Source organism: Epinephelus lanceolatus, chromosome 12, assembly GCF_041903045.1.
Source record: "Epinephelus lanceolatus isolate andai-2023 chromosome 12, ASM4190304v1, whole genome shotgun sequence".
Lineage (NCBI taxonomy): Eukaryota > Metazoa > Chordata > Actinopteri > Perciformes > Serranidae > Epinephelus > Epinephelus lanceolatus.
Window position 1 is genome coordinate 29,609,908 of NC_135745.1, and position 27,605 is coordinate 29,637,512.

The window sequence follows — 27,605 nt, forward strand, 5'->3', positions numbered from 1 at the left end:
GGTAGCATGCTAACATTAGCTAATTAGCACAAAGTACAGCCAGTATAGCCATTAGGGATTTTACACAGGGGGACAACAATTTACAAATTTGGCCACTCCAGCATCACCAACACCCACCCTTAGCTCTAATACCAACATGGGCAATTTCAAATAAGCTCTCGGCCATTAGCCCCGGAGGTGACTGAGATGGAGTCTATAACAACCATTTCCAAATCCGGTGTTTCAGACCCATGCAGGTCATGCTCTGTTGTGCGTACATATTCTCAATATAATGACAAAATACAAAGGATCAAGACAGTTATTTCATAGATTCTTTTCCCTTTAAGATCAGACTGACAGTTTTAATCCTCCTTTTACCTTAAAACAAACAAAGATAGAATAAAATGCCCTCCAATGAAGGATTAGAGAAAAGTAAAATCACACATTTATTGAAGAAATATAGTTTATTAGTCTAATATAATCCAGTGTTTATAATATGTTAAATTATGCTAATCCAAGACAGTTTATGAACCCCAGTGTGCAGAAATATTCAAATACAACATTCTGAAAAATGACAATGCCACTTTTTTTTTCCATCACCACAATTTATCTGTGGAGCATTATTTAGCCCCTTAGGACAAGATACCATGAAATGCTTGGTACCAATAGATGCGTTCTGTCATCTTTTATCTCCACGCTATCTAAAACTGAGTCCACCTGCTGTTTTCACAACAACTGTGGGGGTTGGAGTATCAGATGACAAGTTCAAATGGGTTTTAATGATAACAATAAATGTATTTATTATGTAGATCAGTGGTTCTCAAATGGTGTGCCATTGAGAACCACTGATCAGATGTGCTGTGAGATTTTGTGATAACCACACCTTATTATCGCAATATTCAACTGGGCCTATTCAAAAAGTTATGAATGAATTTTAAATTGACTGTATCAGTATGTTGTGTGCAACAATTTCCTAATAAAAAGGCAACTCTAGCTAAAAAATGTACCTATCAGTTGCTTTTTGCACGTGGGATTTATAAGTGTGTGACATATTAAAAGCCCTGATAGGCAGCCAGTGTGAGGGATGATTACAATTAAAAGGATAAAGCTGTGAGCGGGACAATGGATTGCTTTATTGTACGGTGCAAATTACAACAAAGCACCAGCGAAGACGACGGTAGACAGTATCACAAGAGCTACCAGTCTTATTTTACTGTATTTTTATTGTCGTGATAAAAGTGATAACACGCAATATAGATGCTATCGTGCACAGGTATAAATATAGATATGCCTTGAGGTTTTGGCTTGCCCCTATGGTGTGCCTTGGGCCTTTCAGTGACATAAGTCAGTAAGTAAATTGTTGTACTTGATCCCATTTTAAGGCCAAGTATAGACTGTTGCATAGACTCACTGATCTGATTTAGAATAAAGTAAGTTCTAGGCTAGCAGACTAGCATTTTTAAACCAGATCACGTGCAGCAGACCACTTGTATACATGTAAAACCAGATTAAGTGACATTGGTTTTCTCAAATTGATGCCACCTAGTCTTGGATTAACTAAACCAGTTTCCTGAAACAGGACTCCATATATTTGCTTTTCATCTTCAGTGATTTGGTGGCCAGACAATACAGTTCTATTTCTGTTTTCACTCTTGTACTGCTTCTATTTCTTTATCTGCTTCTTCTCATTGATTCCACCACATGACTTTTATTGATCCATTCCAGCTTTTACAAGTGCCCCGAGGCCAGAGCCATGAGCACCTGCTCTCAGTAATGAGCCCTAACACAGGTGCTTGACATTAATCACATTTAACATATGTAATGAATAACATTTGGAGAAACTGTTTCAGAAAGCCGTGTTTGAAACCTGGATGAGCTGCTCTAGATTAACTCCCTGTCCCTGTACAGGAAACCACTGGCATCATTACGATGGTGATTCAGAGATATAGCTGTCTCTATAGCAACCCAACTGCCAACACCTTCACCTGAGTGCCTCGATGAGAATGAAAACTGGATGCTGGAGGCTTGTGTACACCACAAGACAATAGAGATGTTTTTTCTGTGTTTCAGTACAGATCATGCAATGATAGCAGCATAAGTTTGGTGAGCAGATAACCAGAGATCTCGTTTTGGCAGTTGTGACCTTTGCACACATTGTTTGATATATTAATTAAGCACAGTAACAACAGTTGTGATCTGTTACAGCAGCTGCTTTTAACGCCATGCCTCTCAGATGATACACAATTCAAGATACAGTGTATTAAACATTTTTAACTTTAAGCAACATTCATATATTTCTTTGCAACAGCAGAGCTCATTAGATGGACTTTGTGTGTTTTTGTGTGTGTTTGTTTCTCCATGCAAACACGCTTTAACTCTCCAAGGAGCCCATGTGCATCACCAAATCTACTGTTTGCTTTCTGCCAGTCTGCTGCCAGATAACAGCTAGATGGTGGCAGGCACGCCAGCTTAGTTACCAACTGTCAACTGAATATTTTTACCCCAAATTTTGGATTGTTGAATTTAAAATGAGAACTTCAGAAAAAAAAACCACCCTCGGGGAAAAATTGAAAGTATTTCTACGTTGCATCATTTTTTAGTTGACATTACCATTTATTGCAAGATCTCCCTTTAGCGTCTAACACATTAATATTCATATTAATGTGCTTGTATAAAACCTGAGCCACAGAGTGACTGAAAAAGGAGGGGTGGAGATGGAGGAATAGAGAGGGATGAGCGGACAGAAGAATGGATAGGCAACAACTGATCAACATGAGGGGGGGAATAATACAAAGCTCATTGGCCGAGAAAGAAGGGAGAAGAAGGCAGAGAAAAAGCATGAAATGGTGAATGCTGGCACTCCCCTGGGAGAAGACACACACCTGTGGGAGCCGACCGGTTCACATTTCCCTACTGTATCACCAGTAAGTGTGTTAAAAGCCCTGTGATTAGTGTTATTAGTTTTGTGTAAAACAGAAATGGCCCTGTGTGTTTGGAGACACAGAGAGAAGATGAGAGACTGACTGAATTACTGCAGAAAGAAAACCAGAGTGATTTCACACCTGATTATCTCCCAATTTATCCCCTTCTCTGTCAGGACTGATCCATTTCCCCCTCATCTTTTCCAAAGTACAGAGGGAAAGAGGATCTATCCAGACTCATTGCATGGTGGAAAGATACTGCATTCACTGTATTAGGACGTGAGAGCTGTGTCATTTTTAGGAGCAGGTCAGTCTGTGGGAAACTCATTTGAATGCAATTAACTTCCAAAAATACACTCCACACAGCAATAAAACCTTTTGATGCACGACAACACCAGCCACAACAGATTCAAAGAAATTCATGCGAATGAGGAAAGCTGAGGAGCTGAAATCAGTTTTGAAAGCTCAGCAGTCGCTTTTTACGAACCCATAAATCCCACGTTTAACGCCGCCACAGACTAGACTATGATTGTGAGCCACGCTTTTCCCAGACGTAAGTGCCTTCTTTGGATTAGGGTTTTTATAAAGATAGACTGAGGAAAAGACTATTACCTGTTTGACATGCATTGGAAAAACTAGAATTACCGCTTCAGGATTGTAAGCCTCAGCCAACCAGCCAGGTCACAGTTTACATTCATGTCTGTCCAGACTCGTATGTAGCCATAACAGTAAACAATGCTTCAAGTATGGATGTGGCTGCAAAGAAGCAGACTCTAAAACATGAATGATTCACACAGATCTTCAACGTGACAATACAGAGGATCTATACAATCAGCACAGTTTGAAGATGGACACCCAAGATTAGAGTCATCAATTCAGCATCCGACCAAATGTCCCCTTCTGTTTCCGAGATGTGACGCTGGATAATGGCCTGAAAATTGCTTTTGCAGAGCATTATGATGTCACAGTGAAGTTAACCTTTGACCTTTTGGGTATAAAATGTCATCACTTCATCATTTTATCCTGTTAGACATTTGTTTGAAGCTTTGTGAGGTCACAGTGACCTTTGACCACCAAAAGTTAATTCTTGAGTCCTAGTTGATGTTTGTGCCGGAGGAAATTCCCTCAAGGTGTTGAGATAGCGTGTTCACAAGAAGGAATGGATGCAGGGACAACCTGCAGACATTAAGGCCTGTACACATGCCGCGTCTTTAACTGCCTGGGAAACATGATGTCAGGTGCTGGGCGCTACTCTCGTGCCTTTTTTGTGCCAACTTTTAAGAGCGCAGCTGCAGGTTGCGTCTGAGGTTGCTAAGCAACCTTAACAAGCACTGTATCAAAGCCTACTTACCTGAAATCCTGAGTGCAGAGCTGATCTTCTTCCAGGCGCTGTGTATAAGTGTGTGGGCATATCATCTGTGGGACAGATGTAAAGCTATGGGCGGCTCTGCACCAAAATGATCAACTTTTCCGTGTTTATCACAGATTGATATTCACAGAAGAAGGGAAAGATATCTGTCGGCTGTGACTGGGTGTTCCTACCACGCACGCTGCTGTGTTCCAAAAGTTGAACTCGGTTTATCTCAGAGCTGCCCTCAAAAATGGGCGCTCATTTGAGTGCGCCTGCCACGTGTCTACATTGAAAACAGTGAATTTGAGGGCGCAAAAAACTCAGCATGTGTACGGCCCCCTATGCCTCCGGCCACAGCTATGGATGGAACAGAGGCATAAAAATATGGTGGCATGTAATGTTTGTCATTGGTGTTTGGTCACCATGGATTCATAAGGCCGCTGTTTTCATTCATTAAATCCACTACCTACCAAAACACACACAGGTCCAGATTTATTAACGGATTGATCCAATCACCCTCGGTCCCTGTAATGATTGTGGGCAGTAATGAATGAGAGCAAGATAATCATCCCCAATCTTTGTCTCCCTTGGTCTTTGTTCAGGATGCCGCTGGCTCGGCCTCTAATCAACACTTCAATTTGGCCTCCTGACATCACCAATTTGCCGACAGGCTGGATTCCTTTGTGTGCTCTCATAGATTCAGCTCTATTTAAAGCTCTCTAGGCCTCTCTTTGGCATTCTTCTGCCCAGTGAAGGAAACTCAACGTCCTTTGCTTCACTTCTCCCTCTTCTGTGGCTTTGTTACATTAGATGTGTGTTTTCAGTTTTGTCAGTGAACACATGAGCTGTTGCGCTACAAGCAGAGAGTTCAGTCAGAGCTACCTGTGGGCACTGAGACCTTCAGTCAGTCAACAACACTGTGTTTCTGTTAGAGTTGACCGTTCTGCTGCTGTTGTCTCTCTTGCGACACATAAAGGGGAACTTAAGTCTGTCTCTGAACTCTTTCTGAATTGTATCCATGTGTTAGTGTTGGAGACAAGTTGCTCCATTTCCATGACAACACTTCTTTAACGTTTCCTGTTTGCACATCTTGTGACAATGATGTCATGACTTAAGACAGGTGAGCAGGGTTTGTCTTAGCGTTTAGGAATCTTGTCCTGTGCAGCAGAGAGCAGAGACGTGACGTAATGGGTTTTTTTGTATGTCCTTAGAAAACCTTCTTTTAACCTTTTTTTGATCATGGAAAGTTGACAAAGCTCTCTCGCTCTTTTCCAGCAATTTCCTAGTTCACACTCACCTTCCCACCTTCACACATGGGTAGTCCTCTGCTGTTTGCCACTCAGCAGCTCTGCTGGAGCCGTTTAAGGTAGAGTGCCGCGTCAAAGGCATCTCAACACTCTCTTCTAACCAAGTGGCCTTGTTCATGCACTTTTTCATTTTTTTTAATTCAGTGAGTTCACAAGAAGCCAGGTTATTCAGAAAAATTGTTTCACAGGTAAATGCATATATGTACATTGTAACCTGGTGACTGTAAGCCCACAGGTACGTGCAGCTGTGCAGTACTCAGATTTGTCCCTAACCTCAACCTTATTTTGAAAGTGTTACGCACTAGGGACAGGAAAGTTCTTCTTGTAAGGATCTTGATTTTTATTGTCTGTGATTCTGAATTGCATCACAACTTCCAAAAATTGATCTTTTAAAACCTTTTTTTTCCTCATCTGGCAACGTTGACTTGCTGTGAGACCTTTCTGGCTTCCTTAGTAGATTACATAAGCCCCTCTTATTTCGCCTTGCCGTTCTTTATAAAGGGTACGATGCTGGAATGGGGGTAGAGAGGTGTCTCACATTCTAGCTGGCAGCCGAGGTGGTAACAGTACCAGTGACAGCCAACAGGACGGGGCAAGTGCAAGGTTTTGACCACGTATTATGTTTGCAAACTGCCACCGGGAGATTTAAATGGCAGCTAGAGGCAGTGAGCAGCTAACTCGAAGAAGAACAGCGATGGAAAATATCCACAAATTGGGGAGACAGTGAGGTCCAGGACTTTCTTACCCTCCGAGCAAAGGACGAGATCAGCCACCATATAACAAGGATGATAAATGATTATCGTTTAGAGAGTGCTGCCTAACATGCATCTTATATGTCACACTGAAGCTGATAGTAGTTTGTTACATGTCACACCTGTCATGCTTCTTTTGCCTCTTGAACGCCAGCACGCTTTCTAAAATCACACACTGGGCAGCATAATGTCTGCCTTATTTGGCTCTGTATGAAAAACAAAGCCAGTGTAAATAAGGGTCTTTGTTTCGGACCTATTGTGGGATATCTGGGTAAAAAGGCTTAAGATTACATAGCCGCATATTGTGTCAATTCTATGGAAGCAAAGTTGCAGTAAGTAGTATGGCTACTGGCTAGTCAACTGCTGCTAACATCAGCTCTCAGAGTCTAAAATGAGCAATGGAAGCTAAATGAAGCAAGGTTTAACTTTTCAAAAATAAAAATGTCATCATCTTGTACATACTTTACTCTGCTTTCATGCCCTAATTTGACACATTGCCTTTTGTAGTGCAAAGTGGTCTGAAGTAGATCCTGAAATTAGCACACCTATGTACTAAATCGAGAATTTTCTTTGGATCAAATCCTGAGAAAAGATTCACAGCCCTATTACTTAGTTATTTTACCAGTTTGTGGTGATGTAAGACACTGCTTTCATTTCACTGTAATGTTAAAACAGTAAGTTTTTAGTCATGCACATGCGCACATGTGACAAGCTGATGAGAAACCTGGTTAAACACACACAAAGCCAAGAATCTGGGCTGGGGAAAACAGGTTTCTCAATCCCCTACCCAGAAACCTGGTGACTGTAAGCTGTAAGCCACTTCCTGCTGCACAGCATACTAACCACTCTCAGGCTGGTGTTTTTTATTCTCACAAAGTAAGCAAAATAATGGAGTGCATATCAGGTTTATTTGAACTGCGATGAATCACAGACACCTGCTGTTGTAGCTATGTTGTAAACCTAATGAGGCCAGGATGTGGATGTGTTGCGAATAGTACATTTCAATATTTTGCTTTTAATATTCAAGTCAATGTAATTAAAAGAAAAAACATCTGCGACTCAGAGTGCAGCTGGCCAACATTTTCCACTGGTATCGTTTTTTTTTTCTGTGTTGAAAGCTTGATGAACATGCATTATGCACACAGGATTTTAATCTTTACTAAAGTCTACAATTAGTGTTGTGAATATTCTTACAGCAGTTTCGCATGTGGTAACCTTGAAGACCAGTAAACCAAAGTGGTGTGCAGGGCTGAATGTGGCCTCTGTCACATTTCTCTTCAGTAGCACAAACAGCCTCTCCTGTCCTTTTGTTCCCCTTTAAAAGACCAGTGTGTTCTTTCTATAATCAGTTCTTTCACAATATGTGAAACACTTGAGTCATTTTATTTGTAGTTAAAAATGTTGTAACATTTTGACGTGTCCTCAACCTGCACATATTAAGGAAGTCAGACATGACCTAAAGGTTAAGGTCTAAATTAAGATCTAACACCTATGATGAGCTTCCTTTTTACTCAGTTCATGTCTTATATTGCTGGTAATGTACGTCACATTAAATGATTCGGCTTAGTCTTTTTCTGAAACACACTATGACACAAAGGAAAAATACAAAGGTCACAGTGTGGTTGATCCTGCACACGCAATCTCGTTTCTAAAGATGTGAGAGATAAAAGAGTGTGCAACAGCTGAGAAACTCAGAATTTTTATTATTATTTTTATTTTTATTATTTTATTTTTTTAAGTGACAAATTCACAAGAAAAAAACCTTAAATATTCTCTGAGATGATTAGGTCATAAATTTATGAAGAAAAAAAATCAGGTTGATCAAACCTTGCAAAGTGAAGCAATGTGGTTCACACATCACACTATTTTTCAAGTTTTTTCTCTCCTGAATTTGTGACTTTAATCTCAGTTTGTGAGTTTTTTCCTCGCAAATTTAAGACTTAATAATTTCAGAGAATATGCAAGTTTTTCTCATAAATTTGACTTATTTGTTTTGTTAATTTTCCACTTTAATCTCAGAAAATATCCAAGTTTTTTGTCATGAATTTCTGACCTTAATCTGGGAAATTCTAAGTTTTTTTTTTCTCTAAATATTAAACCCCAATTACCCCCTATTACTATTACTGTTCTATTCTATTTTTACCTATATTGGCCCTAATCATCTCGTGTTTGTTTTTGTGCTGTTTTTGCATGGCATGATCTCCTGTAAAATCTCTTTGCTGATGCCATTTTCATCTCAAGACTCAATCTTCCTTGTAGTTTTTTATCTCTTAGGTCACAGTCATTGATCTTCTCAGTATGTCCCTTCATCCTACTGTACCTCCCCTGTGTTATCAGTCATTCTGCTTCTAGTTATCCATCACTTCATCTCTCTATCTAGTTCACGTTGCCCCTTTGTCCCCTCACCCACTGCTGGCCGCTGTGCCCAGGCAGCTCCTGTAGTTCGCTTTGTTGGCTGGTACTGTCACGGCCTGCCCTGTCCTCTGTCTCACACTGACTGCTGAAGTTACCAAGAACCAAAGAAAAGTTGTGTCAGAGATCTTTAATCCTGCTTTAATCTTCAACACAGTGTACTTTAGTCATAGTTAGTGGGTTTTTTAGATGTTACAAGTCTACAGTACTTCCCTTTGAACTGATATTATCAGTTTCTTTAAAACTCATTCTGATCCCCGTGTACTTTTTTTTAATTTAATGTTTATTTTTCATGACCATTCACCTTACGAAGACTTGATTGTGACAAAACATCATCAAAGTGCTTTAATCTGCTGTGTTTGTGAGATGAATGACTCTTATGCAGTTAGGACATTCATTGTGGAGTGTGCGAGAATAAAAGAGAAGAGGACGTCGCCTTGCAGTGAATCATCACAGACAGAGGATGTAGCTGCAATGCAGGTCGTCTCACCTCAACGGCTCTAAGGTGAATAGCGTACGAGTTGTTTATGAGCCCAAAGGTAGAGGTAGATTCTCTAATGTGTTGTAAGTCTTTCTAGTCTCACGCAGAAATGACAACAATATCTGCATTGAAATGAAATACTTAAAAAACACACAAGGCCTCTCCTATTATTAGCTCAGGTCCTCTGTTGAAAAGAGTAGGCTCACAGAACAGCTTATATGATTGATTCACGCAGATGAGTTGATGATGAAGAACATCCTGTGTACTTTACAAATGTGTGTGTGTGTGTGGCATAAAAATAGAAAAAGCAGGCGAGTAAGTGTCCTCCAACAACATTTTAATTGTTTAATTTGCATGTTAAATCATCCACCCAGAAGCAATGAAACACATCAGATATGCAAATTAAAGAATAATGAGTAATTAAGACAGATTTGGAGTTGTTAGGAGTATTTTCTTAGGACTATATTTTTTAATTTTGATTAATCTGGGCTCTGTGTTTTCCCCTGCTGCCAGTGTTTGTGCTAAGCTGGGCTAATCATGTCCTTGAGCCGCCTCTGTTCTGCACGCACACCGAAGAAATTGAAATCGATCTCATCGTCCAAGACAAACAGTTTCCTTCCTTTCCCCTGTTGAAGCTGAGCGATCCGTTATTGTTTTAGCTGCTTCACATAAACTTGAGAAAACAGTTCAACCTTTGTATCTGGGTTTAACTACTCAAGGTTATGTTTGTAGCCCACAGATGTGGTTTACTAGGCCACTGGGTCATGTGATCATGCAAAACTGTGTCTCAGTAACTGTGCTGAGTGTCTCGTGATTATACACATGCTTGAAAACAGGCCTAACATATAAAAGAAGTTAAAATAGGGACACATTCACTTTATATTGTTCAGTGTTGGATTATCATACAAATAACAGTTGAACAGTAACCAAGGTAAAACAAAAAGGCAACATAACAGGTAATAAAACTAAATTTCTCAAAACAAAACACTTCACCTTACAAATGGACTGGAAAAGTGCTCAGTTAATGTACAATAATTACACACTCTTTTGTGTTTCACATCTTGTTTGTTTAGACACACAGATTCATGTTGTCAGTTGGTTCCTTTGGCCTTGGTGCTGATGGCAACAGCTCACATGTAAAGGAGTCAGCCTGGAAACCAAATGAATCTGCGAGCTCATGTTTTGTTTATTCTGGCAGATGCAGCAGGTCCTTCTCCTGCTCAGATGAATCTCAAACCGACCTGGCCCGGGTCTAAACCAATCACGACCATGTATCTGATATGCCGCATGTTTAACACAGTGACGGACAACTTGTATTGCCTTGCAGCTTTACACAGAATACATGACAACGATATTTTTGGTTTGCAGACCTTTGCACTGGAAATATCATGGCCAGCAAAAAAAAAAATTGACTGTATAAGGTATTGGACGTAGTTACCATGACATCACCATCAGTTCATTGAGCTGTAGCTTAATGAAATAAATTGTTGCTTCTCATGAACATGAGTAGAAATTAGAAGGATTGTATGTCTGACACCAGTCATGGTCTAACCGACGCAGTCCTTGTTGAGGGACTTGCTGTGGGGCAGGTGTTTCTAGCAGGACTGATAGCTCAGGCTGCTTGGAGATCATAAGGTTGAAAGTTCGATCCTTATCGAGGCTCAGTGAATTTTAGAGAAAAATGAACGAACGAGAGGAGGGAGGGAGGGGTAAGTAAGTAAGTAAGTAAGTGAGGGAGGAAGGAAGGAGGGGTAAGTGAGTAAGGAAGTAAGTAAGAAAGAGAGGAAGGTGAAAGGAAGTAAGTCTCCAAGATTGTTTTTGCAAAAGATTTCTTTCCTTTCCTCACTCCCTTGCTCACTAAGGCTCCTGAGGCTCAGGAGTTCATTTCTCAGCAACACATTAGATGACGGTAGCATAATGTAAGGGTATTACACACAGGATATACAGTAATATGATTCTACATAACTTAATCATTGCAAGCTGAACTGTAGCAACTAAAGTCATCTTGAACTGCTTTTAAAAAACCACTGTTGATATTGCACAGACATGCAGAAACTTGGGGATAGATGCACGTTGCTAGGTTACCTAAGTGAGAAAAGTGACACCAGAATGGGTGACGCTTTATTGGATTGTGTCCAGACCACTGGGTCCTTCATCCTGAGCATTCAAAGGGCAAAGACATGCTGATGTGCATCCTGTCGCAGCTCTGAGCAGAGAACATTTCTTGCACTTAGCACCAAAAGTTAAAACATCTCAGCTTTTAGTCAAAGAATGCCACACATCAAATGGGTTGTCAGTTGTCTCATAGCAACAGCAGTAGCCATGACAAGCGCTTCCCCGAAACAGCTGTTGCGTTGCCAGATAGATAAAAGGTGCCTCTGGATCTTAGAGCCAAGTTGTTTTTAGCTCTTGTGAATTTCTTTAGAGAGCATTCTGTTAATATTAGCTCGCTGTTTGAAGGGGAAAGCCATTACAATGCAAGATGGGCATTTCTTCTTCTTAGTAAGTTAACTTTTACTTTCTTTTGATACGCTAGAGAAGTGGACTCCTGACAAACAGTGATTGATATTACATAAGACAGATTTCTGATAATAATGTCATTTAATTTGCCCTCATATAAGCCCACATGACTGCTGTAAATATTGTGTAACACATGATAGTTTGTGCTCTGTGTGTGTCATAAGCGTACATATTTTTCACAGCAGATATAAATCTGATAATAAGGAGGGCACAGTATTAGTTGTCCATGTTCTCTAAGATTTTATCTTGCATAATAAAGCCCAATAAAAATGAGAATATGATATCAAATTCCAATTGATCCATAGTTATGTCAGAGGAGTCAAGACAAAGACCTTGAGGGGGAAGATTTACTGCTCTGGTGTGGTGGATAGACGCACATTTAAAAGGCAACAATAAATGCTTATAAATGTTTGTCAGTTTTAATACTGTAAAGTCAAATCTGTGGATAAAAGGCAGACTCGTTTTATCCTAGCCTAGGTTGAAAACCTTTTAACTCTTAGAAATGATAAGCTCCTGAAAACATGATCTTAAAATTGTCTTTTTAACATTCATTATTTAATAAAATAAATAGATGAATAGCAGCAATTAGATGTATAATTTGCAAAATGACATGTTTTATTTAAAACTAATATAAAGAGTTATTGAGTGATTTAGCTTTGCACTCTGACAACATTGTCAGACTCAAGATGGACTTTAATAGGCCCGTTTCCACTGAAGAAGTTCCTGATACTATTTGGGGGGCAGAAACTACTACAGGAACGTCCTCTCGCTCGGCCCTCTCAACCGCCGTGTCTCCACTGAGAGAGCAGAGTAGGAGGAAAGTTCTTGTAAAGTTACCGGGCTCTGGATGTGATGTAATCGTTGCGCGACCATTTTGGCTGGGGGACGTAGGGACGCCGTTAGCCGATAGCGGTGTCTGTAATAACTCACTAAATGGCCCGTGAAGAAAATATTTTTTCCAGCGGATGTCTTAGTTACAACATGATTGAGCTAAATGGAGTAGTTTCATGTCGTATCCGACAACGGGAGGCTTTTAACAGATGACGTCCTGATGTTAGCTTTGATGCTGCTGTTAGCTGATGCTTTCTAGACATCGTGATTTCCCATAACTGAATAAATACCACACATATCAACACAAAACTGCTTTGCTAGCTCAATCATGTTGTAACTAAGATATCCGCTGGAAAAAATAGTGAGTTTTTTTTACATGGCAGCGGAAGCTATATGAACGAGCTAACCCTCGTCTGCTGAGTTTTAAAAATGCCGGCTATTTTGTTGCTTTCTGTTGACATCACATCCCTCCTTGAGTATATCCAATCAGCACCAAGTAAATCCCAAGCCCCAGCCAGGAGTCTTTCGGGGCCGTCTGAGTACCTACCCCAAGGCAGGGACTTGTTTAGCCCCCGTAAAAGTTCCAGAACTCTGTCCTTCGGGGGTGGTTCCTGCGGTGGAGACACACACTAACGGCCCCGGCCCCGTAAATTTACCCTGAAGTTCCTGCGGTGGAAACAGGCCTAATTTCTAAAAAAGGATGAACATGGCTGCAGAAATAGAAATATCATCCCCTTTTCATGCGATTAATTCGCACGTCAATATTTTTAATCAAACTGTTGTTTTAGCCATGAGTACTTTCACACATAATGCTTATATTACACTGTGAAAAAGCAAATTAATTGTAATTTTTGTCAGGATTAAGGTGGATTTTTGTGAACTTCTGCATCACAAATAAAGGCATCAACCGATCAAGTCTTGTGAAACAGATGGCACGTCACAACATGACACTTTGCAACAAATTTGCATCGCTGCTGGTTTAAAAAGTTTTTATGTAGCCCATTATTTTGCATTTTCATATTGTTTATTTGTCAAGCCCCCAGTGTGTAAACACCTTTATTCCATGCATTCTTCTTTTGCCAATACCTGGTGCCTTCATCACCCGCTTTGCAACTTGACTGCTGACTGTTACGATTTTGTGCTGCACCCTTTGTGCTTCAAACAGCCATTTCATACAAACAGTAATACTGTAAATAGACCTGTCAATAGACTTGACACTCATAAACTCAGCTGACAAAAATTGACAAAATTTGTTTTTAGGGACTTAAACATAAATGACTGAAGGCTCCAAAACAACCTCAAAAGAATACGTTTTTAACAAATTCACATGCCATGCAGTGATGTGCATTTAGGTTGAGATACCTACTGTACACACTTGGAAATAAATTCATTGATAGCTTTCACAGTGTAACCAGGAGGAACCCGCTGCTGAAAGCATCTGGTGAAGTGTTTGGTTGCAGTGACACCCTGTAAACATACTGTATGTCTCAATGACTCACAGATGACGTCTCAATCTAAATTAGTGTCACAACAGCTTTCCATGTCTACTTAAAGGAAACTGTTGAGAAAAAAAACAAACAAACGTGTAGTCCGCAGGCTTTCTTCACTCCGGCGCTCTGCCGCACCTCACAAATTAATACTGTGTTGGAAATCTTTTTATTGCTGCAAATAATGACCGACAAGCTCAAGGCGTTTGGGCCTTTTGGTAGATTATTTATAACTGCACAGTTTGAATGAACTGAACCAATTCCAGTGTGAGGGCACAGAGATATTTGTTTTATGTGATTTTGTGTATTCTGGGCTTTTCTGGCCTGATGTCCCGGGCTGAGACTGACCTCGTTGGTTATAACACGACTGACCTTGTGTGGGATCATGACTGTGAGCCAGAGATGAGGATTAACTGTCTGTGTCAACCAAGGAGAGACAGCAATTCCCTGAAGCCAATTGACAGTTTGTTCAGATGTAATGAAATGGGTGGCAGACCACACGTCCCTCAGTTCTGCCATAAAAACAGTGACAGTGAATGTCTCATTTATGCAAATTGAAAAAGCAAAAAAATATTTTAAAAAAAGTAATAATGACAACCTCCATGTTCAGCAACCTTTCTCCTTTATCAGTTTATTGCTTAACTTTTTAATGGCTATTTTTTTCTTATACACCTTTTATAAGCAAAAAGAGAAGATTTTAATTACTCTAGTTTACCAGAATGTTGCATATTCTCACGTTTCACAAGCGTTTCCAGCGTTTGGGAATGTCATGGCTGACGTCTGGGATGACACGTCTCACATTCCTGATAATTATAGAAGCGAAACCAATACAATTTAAGCAGTCCTGTCTATGAGAGGCTTTGTAATTACAAACCTGCATGGGAACTGAACATGTGACCAACAATAGATTCACCACAGAGCAGCGTGGTAACGATTCCAACCACAAGGCTTTGAGCAGAAAAGGATTTCATTTATCATGCAGTGCACATGAATAATTTATCGTTAGATGGAGCCTAATGGGAGATTTAAACTGTTTCAAAAGTTGGCAGCACATGACATAAAAGTATGGATGAGAAACATGAAATAGCTTTACATAAAGTGATGTATCAGTCCTTTCTGTACATTAACGCTACAGTGGGTAACTTTTATTAAAAAATAACTTTTTAAAATATTTGCTGGAACTGTCACGATATCCACACACAAAAGTACATGAGACAGATGATCTGTGAAAACAAATAATGTTTCTCTGCCTTCTCTTAGTGCTGTAATGGCACTACCACACATAACTTAACAACCAATCAGAGCAGAGGAATCTCTAAGACAGCTGTTAAATCAATATGAATCAAGATTCTGTAGCTGCATTGCCTTTTTCTTTCCTCAGATGTTTTCAGAAACATATTTTAGTCTACTGTTTAGCTGTAAAATGAGAAGCTTTATGACCCATGTTGGAAACACTCAAGCCAAAAACCAAGCAAACTGTCTCATTTTATAGCGAAACAGAAACAGAAACAACAAATGTTCCTGAAAATATTTGAGGTGAGAAATAAGCAATGCAGTAACAGTCTTAATTCATATTTGATTACATTTGTTTTCCGTGAGCTGCGGTAGATTCTAGCAAATGCCGGTAGGGCCTGACACATAAAGCCGATGGTCAGCCGATGGTCAGCCGATGGTCAGCCATCAGTCAATGTCAGGCTGTTGATGAGCGTCTGTCGCCCTAGATTTTGTGGCGTGTATCACACTGTTGGCACCCGCTTCAGCATGTTGAATCGGCATCGAAGCTGGCTGAGCCTGTCGGCGAGTGAAACCACTCAGATTGAAATTTTAGCTCTGAGGGAAGGAAACAAACAGCCAAAGTGAAGGGGGTGTGAGATCATGGCCATTGAGCTCTTGAATCCGTCCCGTCGGTCTTCAGGTTTCCCATTTTGACAGACGTTTGAAAAACGACTGCTAGCTGCTGGTATTGTTATTTCCTATCACCCAGGTGCATAGCGTACATGCATGTTAGCTGTTAGCTTTGCGGGATGTGCAAATGCAACTTTTTGGCTGAGACACAGGCGACACGAGGTGGCACAACAGCCTGCGTTGCCACAAGTTCTTTGATGTCAGAATGGTGTTTGAGCCTTTAGAAGCTCAAGGAGTGGGAGGAAGAAACTGATTTTTTCGATGTACAGCAAATATGACTAAAAGCTTTTTTTATTTTTTAATAAAAGTCACCATCTGTATCTTTAAAGGAAGAGTTTGAGATTTAGGGAAATATTCACTTTCTAGCTGAGAGTCAAAAGAGAAAATTGTTTCCACTCTCAGGAGGAGTCACTATGGCCGTGTCAGCCAAGCTGTCCAGCTGGACCAAAAACAGTGATTGTGATCACAGTAACTTCAGGCAAGCCATCTGATAGGACTAAAGGCCGACCTTTAACCCCCATTAGGCTGACATGGAGCCATCATTCCAGTTTTTGCTTCGGTGCTCTCCTCCCTTCCTCCTCCGTTGTCAGAGCTTGTATCCCACGCGTCCTCCTCACTGCTCAGTGTCTTAAGCTCTACCTTGGCTCTCTCCTCTTCATCCTCCCCTCTATTTATCTTCCTCTCTGCACATTCCTCCTTGTTCTCTTGCTCTTTCCTCAGGCTATCTCCCTGCTCTTCTTCTTCTGTCTCTAACCCCTGCTTTTGCTGTGGCTCCATGTTTATCTTTGTCTCCGCTGTCTTTTGTTGTCTCCTCTCGCTCCCCGCATCTGTCTCTGCCTCCAGTCGAGCTCTCAGCTTCTGCTCCCTCTGGCTCCATTCCTCCTCCAGCCTTCGGTACATGTGAAGGGAGAAGTGCCACCCACCGTTCTCCTGCAACATGTCCTCCACTTTACGCAGCAGCTCTCTCACCTGCTCCTGCTCTCCTCCCTTTCTCCCATCTGCCTCACCTCCTCTGCACTTCCTTCCGGCCCTCTTGTCACTTTTCTTCCGCCAAGTCCCTTCCTGTTTCTTCCCACCTCCTTTCACCTCCTGCTTCCTTTGCTCCTGCTCGCCAATGACGGCTGCCTTGTTATCAAACACATGATATCTGTAGCAACACTTCTCCATCAGCCAACGCAAGGCAGGGCCTCCTGATTTGATGTGCTCCTCCACACTGCACCCCCGTCTCTTCAGCCAGTCTGCGCATGTGAACAACACCATGGTGTGTCTCCACACTGCAGAGGTCATGATCTCCATCCTCCCCTCCACCGCTCTCCTCTCAGGCTCAGTAAAGTCCAGCAGAGGGATCACTAACAGAACAACGTGAGGTCCTCCGAGTCCACAGAGAGAAAATGCTCTCTGCAGTTCAATTTTCTCCTCTCGGGGCACAAATTCCTCAGATGAACCCCAACCTTGTGCATCCACCACTGTGATGTGACGTCCATTGGTGACGGCGCTGGCAGCTGTGTTGGCCCCGCCTCCTCTGGTTTCAAAGACCTGCCCCCGGCCCAGCAGGGTGTTACCAGAAGAGCTCTTGCCTGTACGTCTGGGACCAACCAGCAAAATATGAAGGTCACTTGAGGCTGTTGGAAAAAGAGAAGAAGCTTTTAATCTGCAGCCAATGGCTTCAGCTTTCTTTGAGTCTAAACACTTGTGCATTTGGTGTTGTCTAGTATGCTCATTACAGAATCTGCTCATTCACTGAAGTCATAAAAGGCAAAGAAAGACATAGAAGTGAATCTATCCATCTCATTACCTTGTAACGATTTACTGTGATCTTTAGGCTTTTTTTACTCCTCTTCCTTGCAGTATTTGTCACACAGGATGCAATTCACTGCATGTTTTATAAGCAATACTTTAGTGAGAAAACATTTGTTCCCGACATATTCACGCTGCTGTATCTGACTGCAGAACTGGTCTTTGATCTGGAGCTGATGGCAGGGCACTAAGCCGTGCACCTCCTGATAGTTAGCATGGATCAAAAGTATGAATCCTGGACATGTGTAAAATATGCTTGGCAAAATGTAACCTTATCTCTGACTAAATTGCATGCAATCATATCCAGCATTTGAGATCATTTCAACAGATTTGTAATTGAGGTTTAAAAATGAACATACCAACACCTCCTGGTGGGCTCCAGCTTCCCATTGTGCCTCTCTCTTATTGATGATTTCTAGAGGCTGCAGCTGTTAATATTCCTCCACAGTAATGTTACTGAAACCAGATTCACATAGGTCTTGTTTGAGAACTGTCTTTCTAGTTGAACCTTCTTCTGCACGTACTATTAGATGTCTGAGCACCTGAGGTGAACCTTCCTCTTATAAAAACACTGACCGACATGCCTCCCAGGTTTTTTTGCTGCCTCTGCATTCTTTAGAAACATAAAGCGATCACAAGTTTTATGATTCCTGTCAGGTGTCCAACTCTCAATGCTTAAACTGCATTGGACATTTTATTGTTTTATAGAGAGACTGAAGATTGTTGTCAACGTCTGTCATTATTTAACTAGTGTTGCATACTAATGGGTGACAGAGCTTTTTTACAACAGTGGGACTTCATTTAGTCTTCATTTAGGGAGGTCGTATTGATGGTTAGTTGCATCACAACAGTCTTCTATCTAGAAGTCAAAGCAGTGAGAGTACATTCTGGTTCATCCTGATATTACGGTGGATTAGGGATGGGAATTGATCAGATTGTATTGATACCATTAATAAAATGATTCTGCTTATTTAATAATTTTTAATGAGTTCCCTTACTAATTAGTGATCAATTTCTGCGTGGAGAATCATGGCAGTGACACTTTTGCACCCTCGTTTTGCTCATTTGTGAAAATGGGAGCTAATGGGTGAGTCGAGCTAGCTGTAGCCGTAGCAACAGTCTGTCTGTCATCATCTGAAATAGATGAAAAGAGAAAATATTTGTGCAGCATTCTTTGTCATTTAGGTTTCTTAGTCAGAGAAGAAATCTGCTAAGCCTGCCTGCCTTACCCTTGGATGTGCTGATCAGCTGGGAAGCAGTGGCTTTCATGCATAGAGTGTGAAACATACAGCATTACTGGAACTGAAGGCCATGTTGTGTAGAAAGATGTTTCAACATATTTCCGGTGATTTTATCTTTACTTAAAACTATCATTTTACAGACATTACAAGCAGCACTATTGTTATCTTTCTCTGTGACATGGAGCCTCGCTTCAGACTATTTCTTCCTCTCTACCATGACTCCCTCTTGTTGCAAGTCTTTAGCAGTGTAGATGCACGAGTTTGGCAAACACTGTTTTGCAACAGTCAGAAAAACATAACGACAAGAATCAATAAGCTCCGAGGCATACGACTCAGAGGGATTGAACAATTTGAACCATATTGTTGTGAAGTGGAAACTGCTGTTGTTTCCCAGCCCTGCTGTAGATGTGATGGTAATCACAGCTCTGTAAGTCTCATCATGCAGAGCTTTACTATAGGCAGTTAATTTAGGGCCAATGAGTTAATTGTCCGATGTAATACTCTTGAGAAGAAAGTGATCAACACTAATAACTACATGATGGAGTAATTAATGTGTTAATTACAAAGACATGTAGTCATTTGGATTGAACACCAAAGATAATTCCTCTTACATGCTCATAGTTTGTGTGTGTGTGTGTGATTGCAGGTAACTGGTTGCAGCAAGTGTATTTTATGATACTACTGTATGCATGAATATGGCAGGTTGGGTACAGTGCAGCAGCTTAGGGCAGTGGTTCCCAGCTGGTGGGTTGCGGGCCCATTCTGAATGGACTGCAGGTGACTTGCAAACGTGTAAAGTTAGCCAAGAAAACACTTTATTTTTAAGTTCAGCAAATTTCCAGCACAGAGCTTTTATTTTGAAGTGCCGTTTTCTGCTGTAGAGTGAGTGACTAACAGACAGCTGTTTAACTCAGACAGCAAACTAGCTCAACGACATGGGCAAACACAAGTATGACGCAGAATGTATGTAACAGTGGGACCTTGAACTAATGACTGAGGAGAATTTTAGGCCTTGTGGCCGGACCAGTTGGGAACCACTGGCTTTGGGTGCTTTCAGACCTAGGGTTCACTTGCTTTGGTCCGAATCAGCATAATTGCCAAGAGCTGGTTCGTGTTCTCACAGCAGCATTTACAAGCGGACCAGATCAAATGCCTGTGCAAGAAAGCTGCTCGAGTGGTCAGAATTTCGTTGAAGAAGAGTACACTTGCAAGATAAATGTGACACTTTCTAATGTCACAATGGAGGGACAACTACGCAGGTTGATTTTAGCGCTGCTCATCGTGGACTATATTGCTGTCATTGTTCATTTTAGTCAAACCATACAGTTTGAAAACGAGGCTCAGCTCCAACTAGAAAACAATGTTTTGATGCATTGGATGTGCTGAATGTGCATATTAAGGCAGTACAGGAGGAGGTGCACATTAATAATCCTCCAGGACTGTAACATCCCATGTTTAACCCAAACAATGTGTCATGGGACTGCAGTTGGTTCAGATCGAGGTCGGAACACGTTCTCACCACAAACAAACCGCACCGGTTTGTTTATAACCGGACCGAGACCACCTTTTCAAGAAGGACTCAGTCCAGTTGTTTTGGTGCCCACCTGAGTGCGATTGCTGTGTTCACACCTGCCCAAAAGAACCGCACTTAGTGGGCAAACAAACTTGGGTTCGATTGAACCGAACCAAACAGGGCAGGTGTGAAATACTTTGATGTAAAGCTGGGCAATATATTCATATTATATATCAATATTGTGGCATGAGACATCTTCTTAGATTTTGGACATTGTAGTACTGTAAGCTTTGTCTATTCCTGGTTTTCAAGGCTAAATTACTTTGTTTTAATTTTCTGAACCTATCAGATTGTTCTAGTTGTTCTATATTTGCCTGTATCCATTTAAAGACATTATATCCTCAATACTGATGTGTATTTATCAAAAATCTCATTGTGAAAATATTTTGTGAAAGCACCAATAGTCAAACCAACAGTTAAGTCACATGATCGATGGAGGTATTTGGTCAAAAATATTGTGATACTTGTTTTTCTCCAGATCCCCTAGCCCTACTTTGACGTGAATTTTGACGAATGATTCACAACTTCAGCAAAAAATATCTGCTAATTATTATTAGTTAAATTAACACAGTAAACAAATGAAGCGTAGTAGCATAAACACACCCATCATCTGACCCATCTCGAGTTCCTGGTTGTCCACAGTAGCCTCATGCTACATATTTACTAGCACCAGCAATTTTTACAGCTGTCATAACAGTTTTTCAAAGCAGTGGTCCTTTTTCCGTCCCAAGGCTCATCCACATGATCTGTTTGTGTGAGTTTGCTAGTGTCCGTCCCTCTGTCATTATCAGTGTTCTCATGTTTGGTTAGTCAGCTGCCTTAATCTGAGCTCGTGCACCTCAGAGATTATAGTTTACTCCTACTCTGAATGTTTATGCATGTGCAACAGTATGTGTCATCTCGTTTTTGGGCAGTCTTCATCCTTAATTGTAGGAGCCAGTGTTTTTGAAGCTCAGCCTATACTAGGGACAAGAAGTCAGGATACCTCAGCATCTGTGATGCCAACTCAGACTGCTCTCATTTTAAATCAGACTCTTGTGAGTCCCTGAACTTTATGGAAGTGCACACCTAAATTGCCACTGTATGACTTGAGTGTAGCATATGTGATGAAATGCTGTAATTTACCTCTTTGTATCCTCTGACCTCATCAGCTTACTTCAGCTAGGTGATTTCCGACATTACTCAGAATGACTTGGGGCGATTTCCAGACAGCAGGTATAAACTTGTTGCGCTCAGCTGCAGGTTGTGCCTATAATGGAAGTGGATGGGAGCATAATGACACATAATGTACAGTTGTATTCAGCCCTCAAAGGCAGGTCTTTTACCTCTTCCTGTAAATCAGCTGATGTCTAATTTAAAACCGTGGGGGTGGAGTATTACACTCCACTGAAAAGTGACACCTTTCTGTCTCTTCCCTCCAGCCTCTCACCTCTCCCTCTGTTTTTTTTTTCTGATCTTCAGTGTGTGTGACCAAATACAGATAAACACACACACACTCTGACCTGACAGGTAAAGCCAGCGAAAGATCAGCCAGGTTTTTATCTCAGTCAGGTTGGCGGTGTGAGGCCTCCTGCTGCGTGTGTGCACGTGTGAGAGCTCATGCCTGTGTACGTGTTACTGCACGTGTGGTTTTCCCACCTTCATTTACACTTAATCCACTGAGGCTACAGTAGCACGAGCAGTTTCCTAAAGTCTCTCTCCTCTATTTCACCTTTAACTTTTCTCTCCTCCCTCTGTGTTTTTCTCTGCTCTGTTTTGATCTTTACGCTTTGATCCTTTCTACCTCATCTGACCCAGCTTCACCTGTTTTGTCTTCACCGCTGTCTTTGTTCTTTTATCTGACACACACACACTTGCGGGAAGCTTTCCTAATTGTCCATATAATTAGGCGGCCTTGTCTAATGATGCTCCCCATCACATCTGGACATGTTGGGTTATGTGTGTAGATATGTTTATTTATTTATTTCCACATCCTTGTACAGTTTTGTTGTCCCTCAGTCAATTCACTTGCTATAAATTCTAGATGTTTCTTCCTTGTGAAGGTTATTTTTATCTTTTACAGTACCGTGGACAAAAGATCTCCTCTTTTTGTCCATATGATTTTTTTTTTAAAGCAATCACTAATATAAAAAGATTTTTTTAAAGAGTTTTTGCATGTACAGTATACATTTTCAGACCAGCTTTCAATCGGTAATGTATAAAACAAGACAAATAATTTCAGATTATTCCTCTTAATCTGACCAGCTACATCTTTATTTCAGTAATTTACACTATCATTAGAACAGATAATATGGAAGTGATACAGTACTGCACTGAGTGTAAACAGACATTAAACTGCATAAATTATTATTTTTCACTCACTTTGGGGCATGGTTATGACCTGTTAACACAACATAAATAATATTATCACGTTAAAGATACAGCGAACATGTTATCAATCTGCAGAAGTGACAATGTCGGTACAAGGTGGAGTACGTGCTCTAGATTAAGGAAAGGATGGAGCATTTAGGGAGAGAAGATGGCCCTGACGGTTAATGGGGGTTCAATATAAATTTCTCCTCCACTGTTGTTCAGGACTTCTCCATGTAGTTTGACAGTTGGACTTAGTGGTACTTTTCCCCCGCCTCCCCAACTGTGATTGGACGGCTAGGTAAAAAGTGACAGTGACGAGAGCAGCATGGTTGAACTTTTCAATTCTTGGCCAGCAAAAAAAAAACAAAACAAAACAAAAAAAAACAACAACAAGATGACTGATTTAGTTAATCTAAAGATAATGTGCAGACCCCCCCCCCCCCCCCCCCCCCCAGAGGTTTGCTTTGTTTGACTGACAGATACTGACTCCCTTCTTAAAAACATCTGGCTCATAAAGCCCTGACACACTAAGCTGAGGGTTAGCTGTTGATCAGTATTGGGCTGTAGGTGAGCGACTGTGGCTCTTGTCACTGCAGTGTGTCCTGCACCATTCACCCACATTGGCACTAGTTGGCTTTTTTTTTTTTTTTTTTTTTTGCCGATTCAGCACGTTGAATCAGCGTTTGTGACTGCAGAATCCGTCAATGAATGAAATCACTCTGATTGGCAGTTCAGCACAGTGCACAAGAAGAGAAACAGAAGTGAGGAAAGTAAACAAAGAGTCAAGAGAGCATGAGATCAAAACAAAGTTGTTATATAAAAGGTAAGATTACTTTTCTTCACCCATTGAGCTCTTTAGCAGAAATGCTTCGTAATGGTTTGTGTTATTGTTCGCTAGCGCACGGTAAATTTGCTCTGTCCTGCCAACATTGGATTATGTTGTTGATGTGCTAACAGTCAAGATGGTTTTCGGTTTCCCTTTTTGAATGGCAATTACAGACTGCCAGCTGTTGGTGTGGAGAATTATTTCCTCTCACAGAAGAACAGAACGTACATGTTGGTCGGCTGTTGGTTTAAGTGTTTGTGATGATTTCATTACATTTGATGCAGCAGGGGGCTCTCGTAGCCACTGTTCTCTCAATTCAGTTTGGTGTGTTGGGGCCTTTAGGTTGCTAATGCAGCTGTCTGAAAATTAAGCTAATGAGAGAAGTCAGAAACAAAACAAAACAGTGAAGCTGCCGGCTGTAAAAACAAAACAAAACAATGAGCTAAAAGATGCTGAAATGCTACATGATGCTGAGGGGAACTGCAGAGTTTGGTGATAACTCTCTGTGGGCTTGTCACTTCAAGTAACACCTCTCATATTTCACATCTTTTCTATTGTTCACAAAAAAGTATTGATCAGCACAGCTTTAAGCGATCATGTTTCCTTGGACTATTCATTTTATCTCAAAAAAGGTTCTCCTATGACTATTTACATTCATAATCTGTCACACTGTGAAAAGTATTGTTATTTTTTATTGCACACTTACAAAATGCCACAGTGGATCGACATCAGCAGTTTCTCTGCAGATCCCACACAGAGATGAAGGATGGTTTGTCATGTTTGAAAAACCGTGCGTAAGCAGGAACATTAATTGAGTGTGTGCTTAGTGAATTATGCCAACAGATTTCCTCTAATATTGACATTTTTATGAAAAGGTCCGCCTACCTGCAGTTTGTAACAGTCAAGGATATCTGAGGGTCAGACGGGCCGGCTGTGCTCCCTCCTTGTCTATTTATCATCCTCTTCGTGTCCATCATCCTCTCTCATCTCATGACCTCTTGCCATCTTTCTCTGATTCATCTACTTTCCTCTTTTCTCCTCTTCCTCACCCCTGTCCTCCTCCTCCTCCTCCGCTCCCTTTATTTTTCCACCTCTCCTTCACATCTTCCCTCCTCCTGTTTCTCTTATCACTCAGCCTCTCATCCCAGAGGAGACGGTGAACAGTGGATTTACAGTAATGCGGGATGGTAAAGAGAGAACAGGGCTTTAAAAAGAAACACTGGCATGGCTTGTATTACCACCAACTCCTCTCTAGTAGCCAGCTCTGCCCACAGTGCCCATCCTTCACTGTGACACTAATGTGCCCGGTAAATTATGACTCATACCGCTGGATCTGTGCAAACAATTTAAGCACCAAAGTTAGCTTTAGCCAAATATCTCAAGACGGAGTTTGCTCGGGTAGGACATCAGAAAAAAAGGGATTTTCACACCCTCCTCTCCTAAAGCTGTGTGGGACGGTCTTAGTGCAACTATGTTTGTAGCCATTAGTCCTCCCACCCTGCGGCTGCATCCTTTTTTTAGTACAAAAGGGTTTTCTAACAAATCCTCCACGGACTGTAGCAACATTACTGCATTAGTTCTGCACAACACGCCGCTTCAGTGTGTGTTTAAGTGTGATTGTGCTAAAAACCGGCGGTGTTACACAATGTGCTGGGGAAGAGGATACAGGACACCACCGGAGGTACATTAGTTACGGATAACGGCAACTTCCCTCGGTGGCTTTGAAGGACGCTGGTTTTTGGAGTTCAGCGTCTCGTGTGTTTGAAAAGGAGGACACTGTGCTCCACACCTCCTGCTAATCCCTCCCTTTGTTGTGTTGTTTTGAATGAGGTCTGAATACGGTTATTTTGTTCAGTTTCTCTCTTTGTTGTGTCATGAGGAATGACTCACTTTCCCAATACAGCTGTTTATGTTCAGAATTGACTTTGTCATTTGAAACATTATTGAGCTGTTTTTACTGCACTGCAGTGGATCTCTAATCTCTAATCTAATATTTATTACACTGCATTGTGTTGTTTTACATACTGTTTGATTCATACTGTGTCCAAATACGACACCCCGGCTCCTGGAGTACACTTCTGTCATCATCAGATATTTGTACTTATAGTTTGTTATTCTTATCACCTTGGTTTGGCTCTATAACCTTACTTGTACCTTTCCTGTGTTTCATTCTTATTGCTGTTGCTGCTCGGACCCCTGGATTTCCCTACAAGGATTAATAAAGGTTATTTATCAAATTTCTTTATGTTGTCGCTACAGTGTAGAAAAGTGGGCCAATCGCAAGATCTCAGGCCTATACCATGGAGTCAGCCTTTTACATTATGACTATGGTTTGTATTTTACAGACAATGTCAAGAACAAACCTCTTATCTGCCTTCCTACTCCACGTTCAGAGAGTGCAATCTGCAGATGCTTTGTGCATATGCAGATTTCACAGGGGTCTGGTGGCACTGAGTACGGTCTACTCGCCACCTGCTACTGACATTAAATAGCAGTCCGTCAATGCTTAAGTAACATTGGTTTTCACGCCTGATGTGAACCGTAATTGAGTACACATAAATTGTAGTCGAGAACACCTTTTCAAGTGGACCAGGGCAAAGATCGACGGACCCCGCTCGGTGTATGGTACACAGTGTACACACTAGTCAAGCATACTGGACTTTGTGGTAAAGTGTACTTGGACCTGGGCCTTGGTCCTTTATGTAAAATCTCCTTAGAGTCATATGTTGCCTTCAAATGTGGTCATGTTAACCTTGTTCATAAGAAGAGTCCATCAACGCTGCCCTCTTGAGGTTTTCACGACATTGCAAGTGGAAATTTTCTGAATGCTACGAGTTCACGAGTTGTGACCCGTCTGTCAACATTTTCAGAAATGGCAGAGGCCGTGCATGTTAATTTTTCAAGGGATGGAAAGCTAGAATGTTATCATTTTAGTCGTAAAGAGTTGTTCTTTGTAATTTTATGTCTTAGAAAAATGCTGATATTCCCAGCGGTCTCATTTTTTCTCCCGTCATTATGCCTTTGCATTTCCTGCATTATGTGACCTGCTTGCTAGCTTGCTAAATTGTCAGCCTTGGTGGCTCCGAGAGGCCGACAGCAGCGTCCGCGTTGTCATAGCCTAGCAGCAATTTTCTCACTTCTAAACCACTTGAACACCAAGTATATTGTGTACATGGCTTCCCATGTGGTAACCTAGGTTGAGTTTATAGGAAAGGTCATTGACGGAAGTTGGTCACTGGTCAGGACGTAGTGTAGTAGAGCTGTTAAAGTAAAATAAATAAGGTTTAACTTCTATTGCACAAAGTGGATTTTATGGATTTTCTGATCTACCAATTACTTCATTTTAATAGGCATAAAGATGTTGTCTGAGCTCGCTCTTTATCAGCGTGTTGCTTGAAATTTCAAGCCTTTGCAAACTTCCTCCGCAGAGCTGCTCACATATACACTTGGTGTAATGAGTGAGCATGCAGCTGCTGCAGAGGATTTAGCTACAAGTCCTCATTCTTAAGACAATATGACAATTAAAGCTGTATTCTTATCTGGGGATTGTTGAAGTGGCTACCTAATTAGGCAACTTATGTCTTTCTTGTGAAATGTTTTTGTATTCGAGTCGAGCGCAGGCCTCCAGGGGACTGCCAGAGACATGTCTCCAACTGAGGATGATAAAAGTCAAAGATGTTGAAATGTCTACTTGAGCTCATCTGCTGATTTACTGCCTTAAAGCTGATATAAACTTGGATCACTGTTAGAAAAGCAAAAAACATCTGTAACTCCAGTATGGAAACTGTTAGCTGTGATATGCTGTTTTTACTTTCTTTGCTCTTCTTCAGCAGCACACGTTACAGTAGCTGAAATTCTGGTAACAGTGTG

The 27,605-nt window shown here is 41.1% G+C and overlaps 2 protein-coding genes across 5 annotated transcripts in view; one reads left to right on the forward strand and one right to left on the reverse strand.

The window, feature by feature from the left end:
• Positions 1–27,605, forward strand: part of LOC117272262 (SPRY domain-containing SOCS box protein 4-like) — a 119,707-nt gene that overhangs the window by 75,955 nt on the left and 16,147 nt on the right. The window lies entirely within an intron of this gene.
• LOC117272261 (GTPase IMAP family member 7) lies at positions 12,463–18,298 on the reverse strand. Its single transcript, XM_033651083.2, has 2 exons — positions 18,103–18,298; positions 12,463–17,568 (listed from the first exon to the last, which is right to left on the reverse strand). Exons 1-2 carry the CDS (start codon positions 18,131–18,133, stop codon positions 16,457–16,459), a joined length of 1,143 nt encoding a protein of 380 aa, XP_033506974.2. The 5' UTR covers positions 18,134–18,298; the 3' UTR covers positions 12,463–16,456.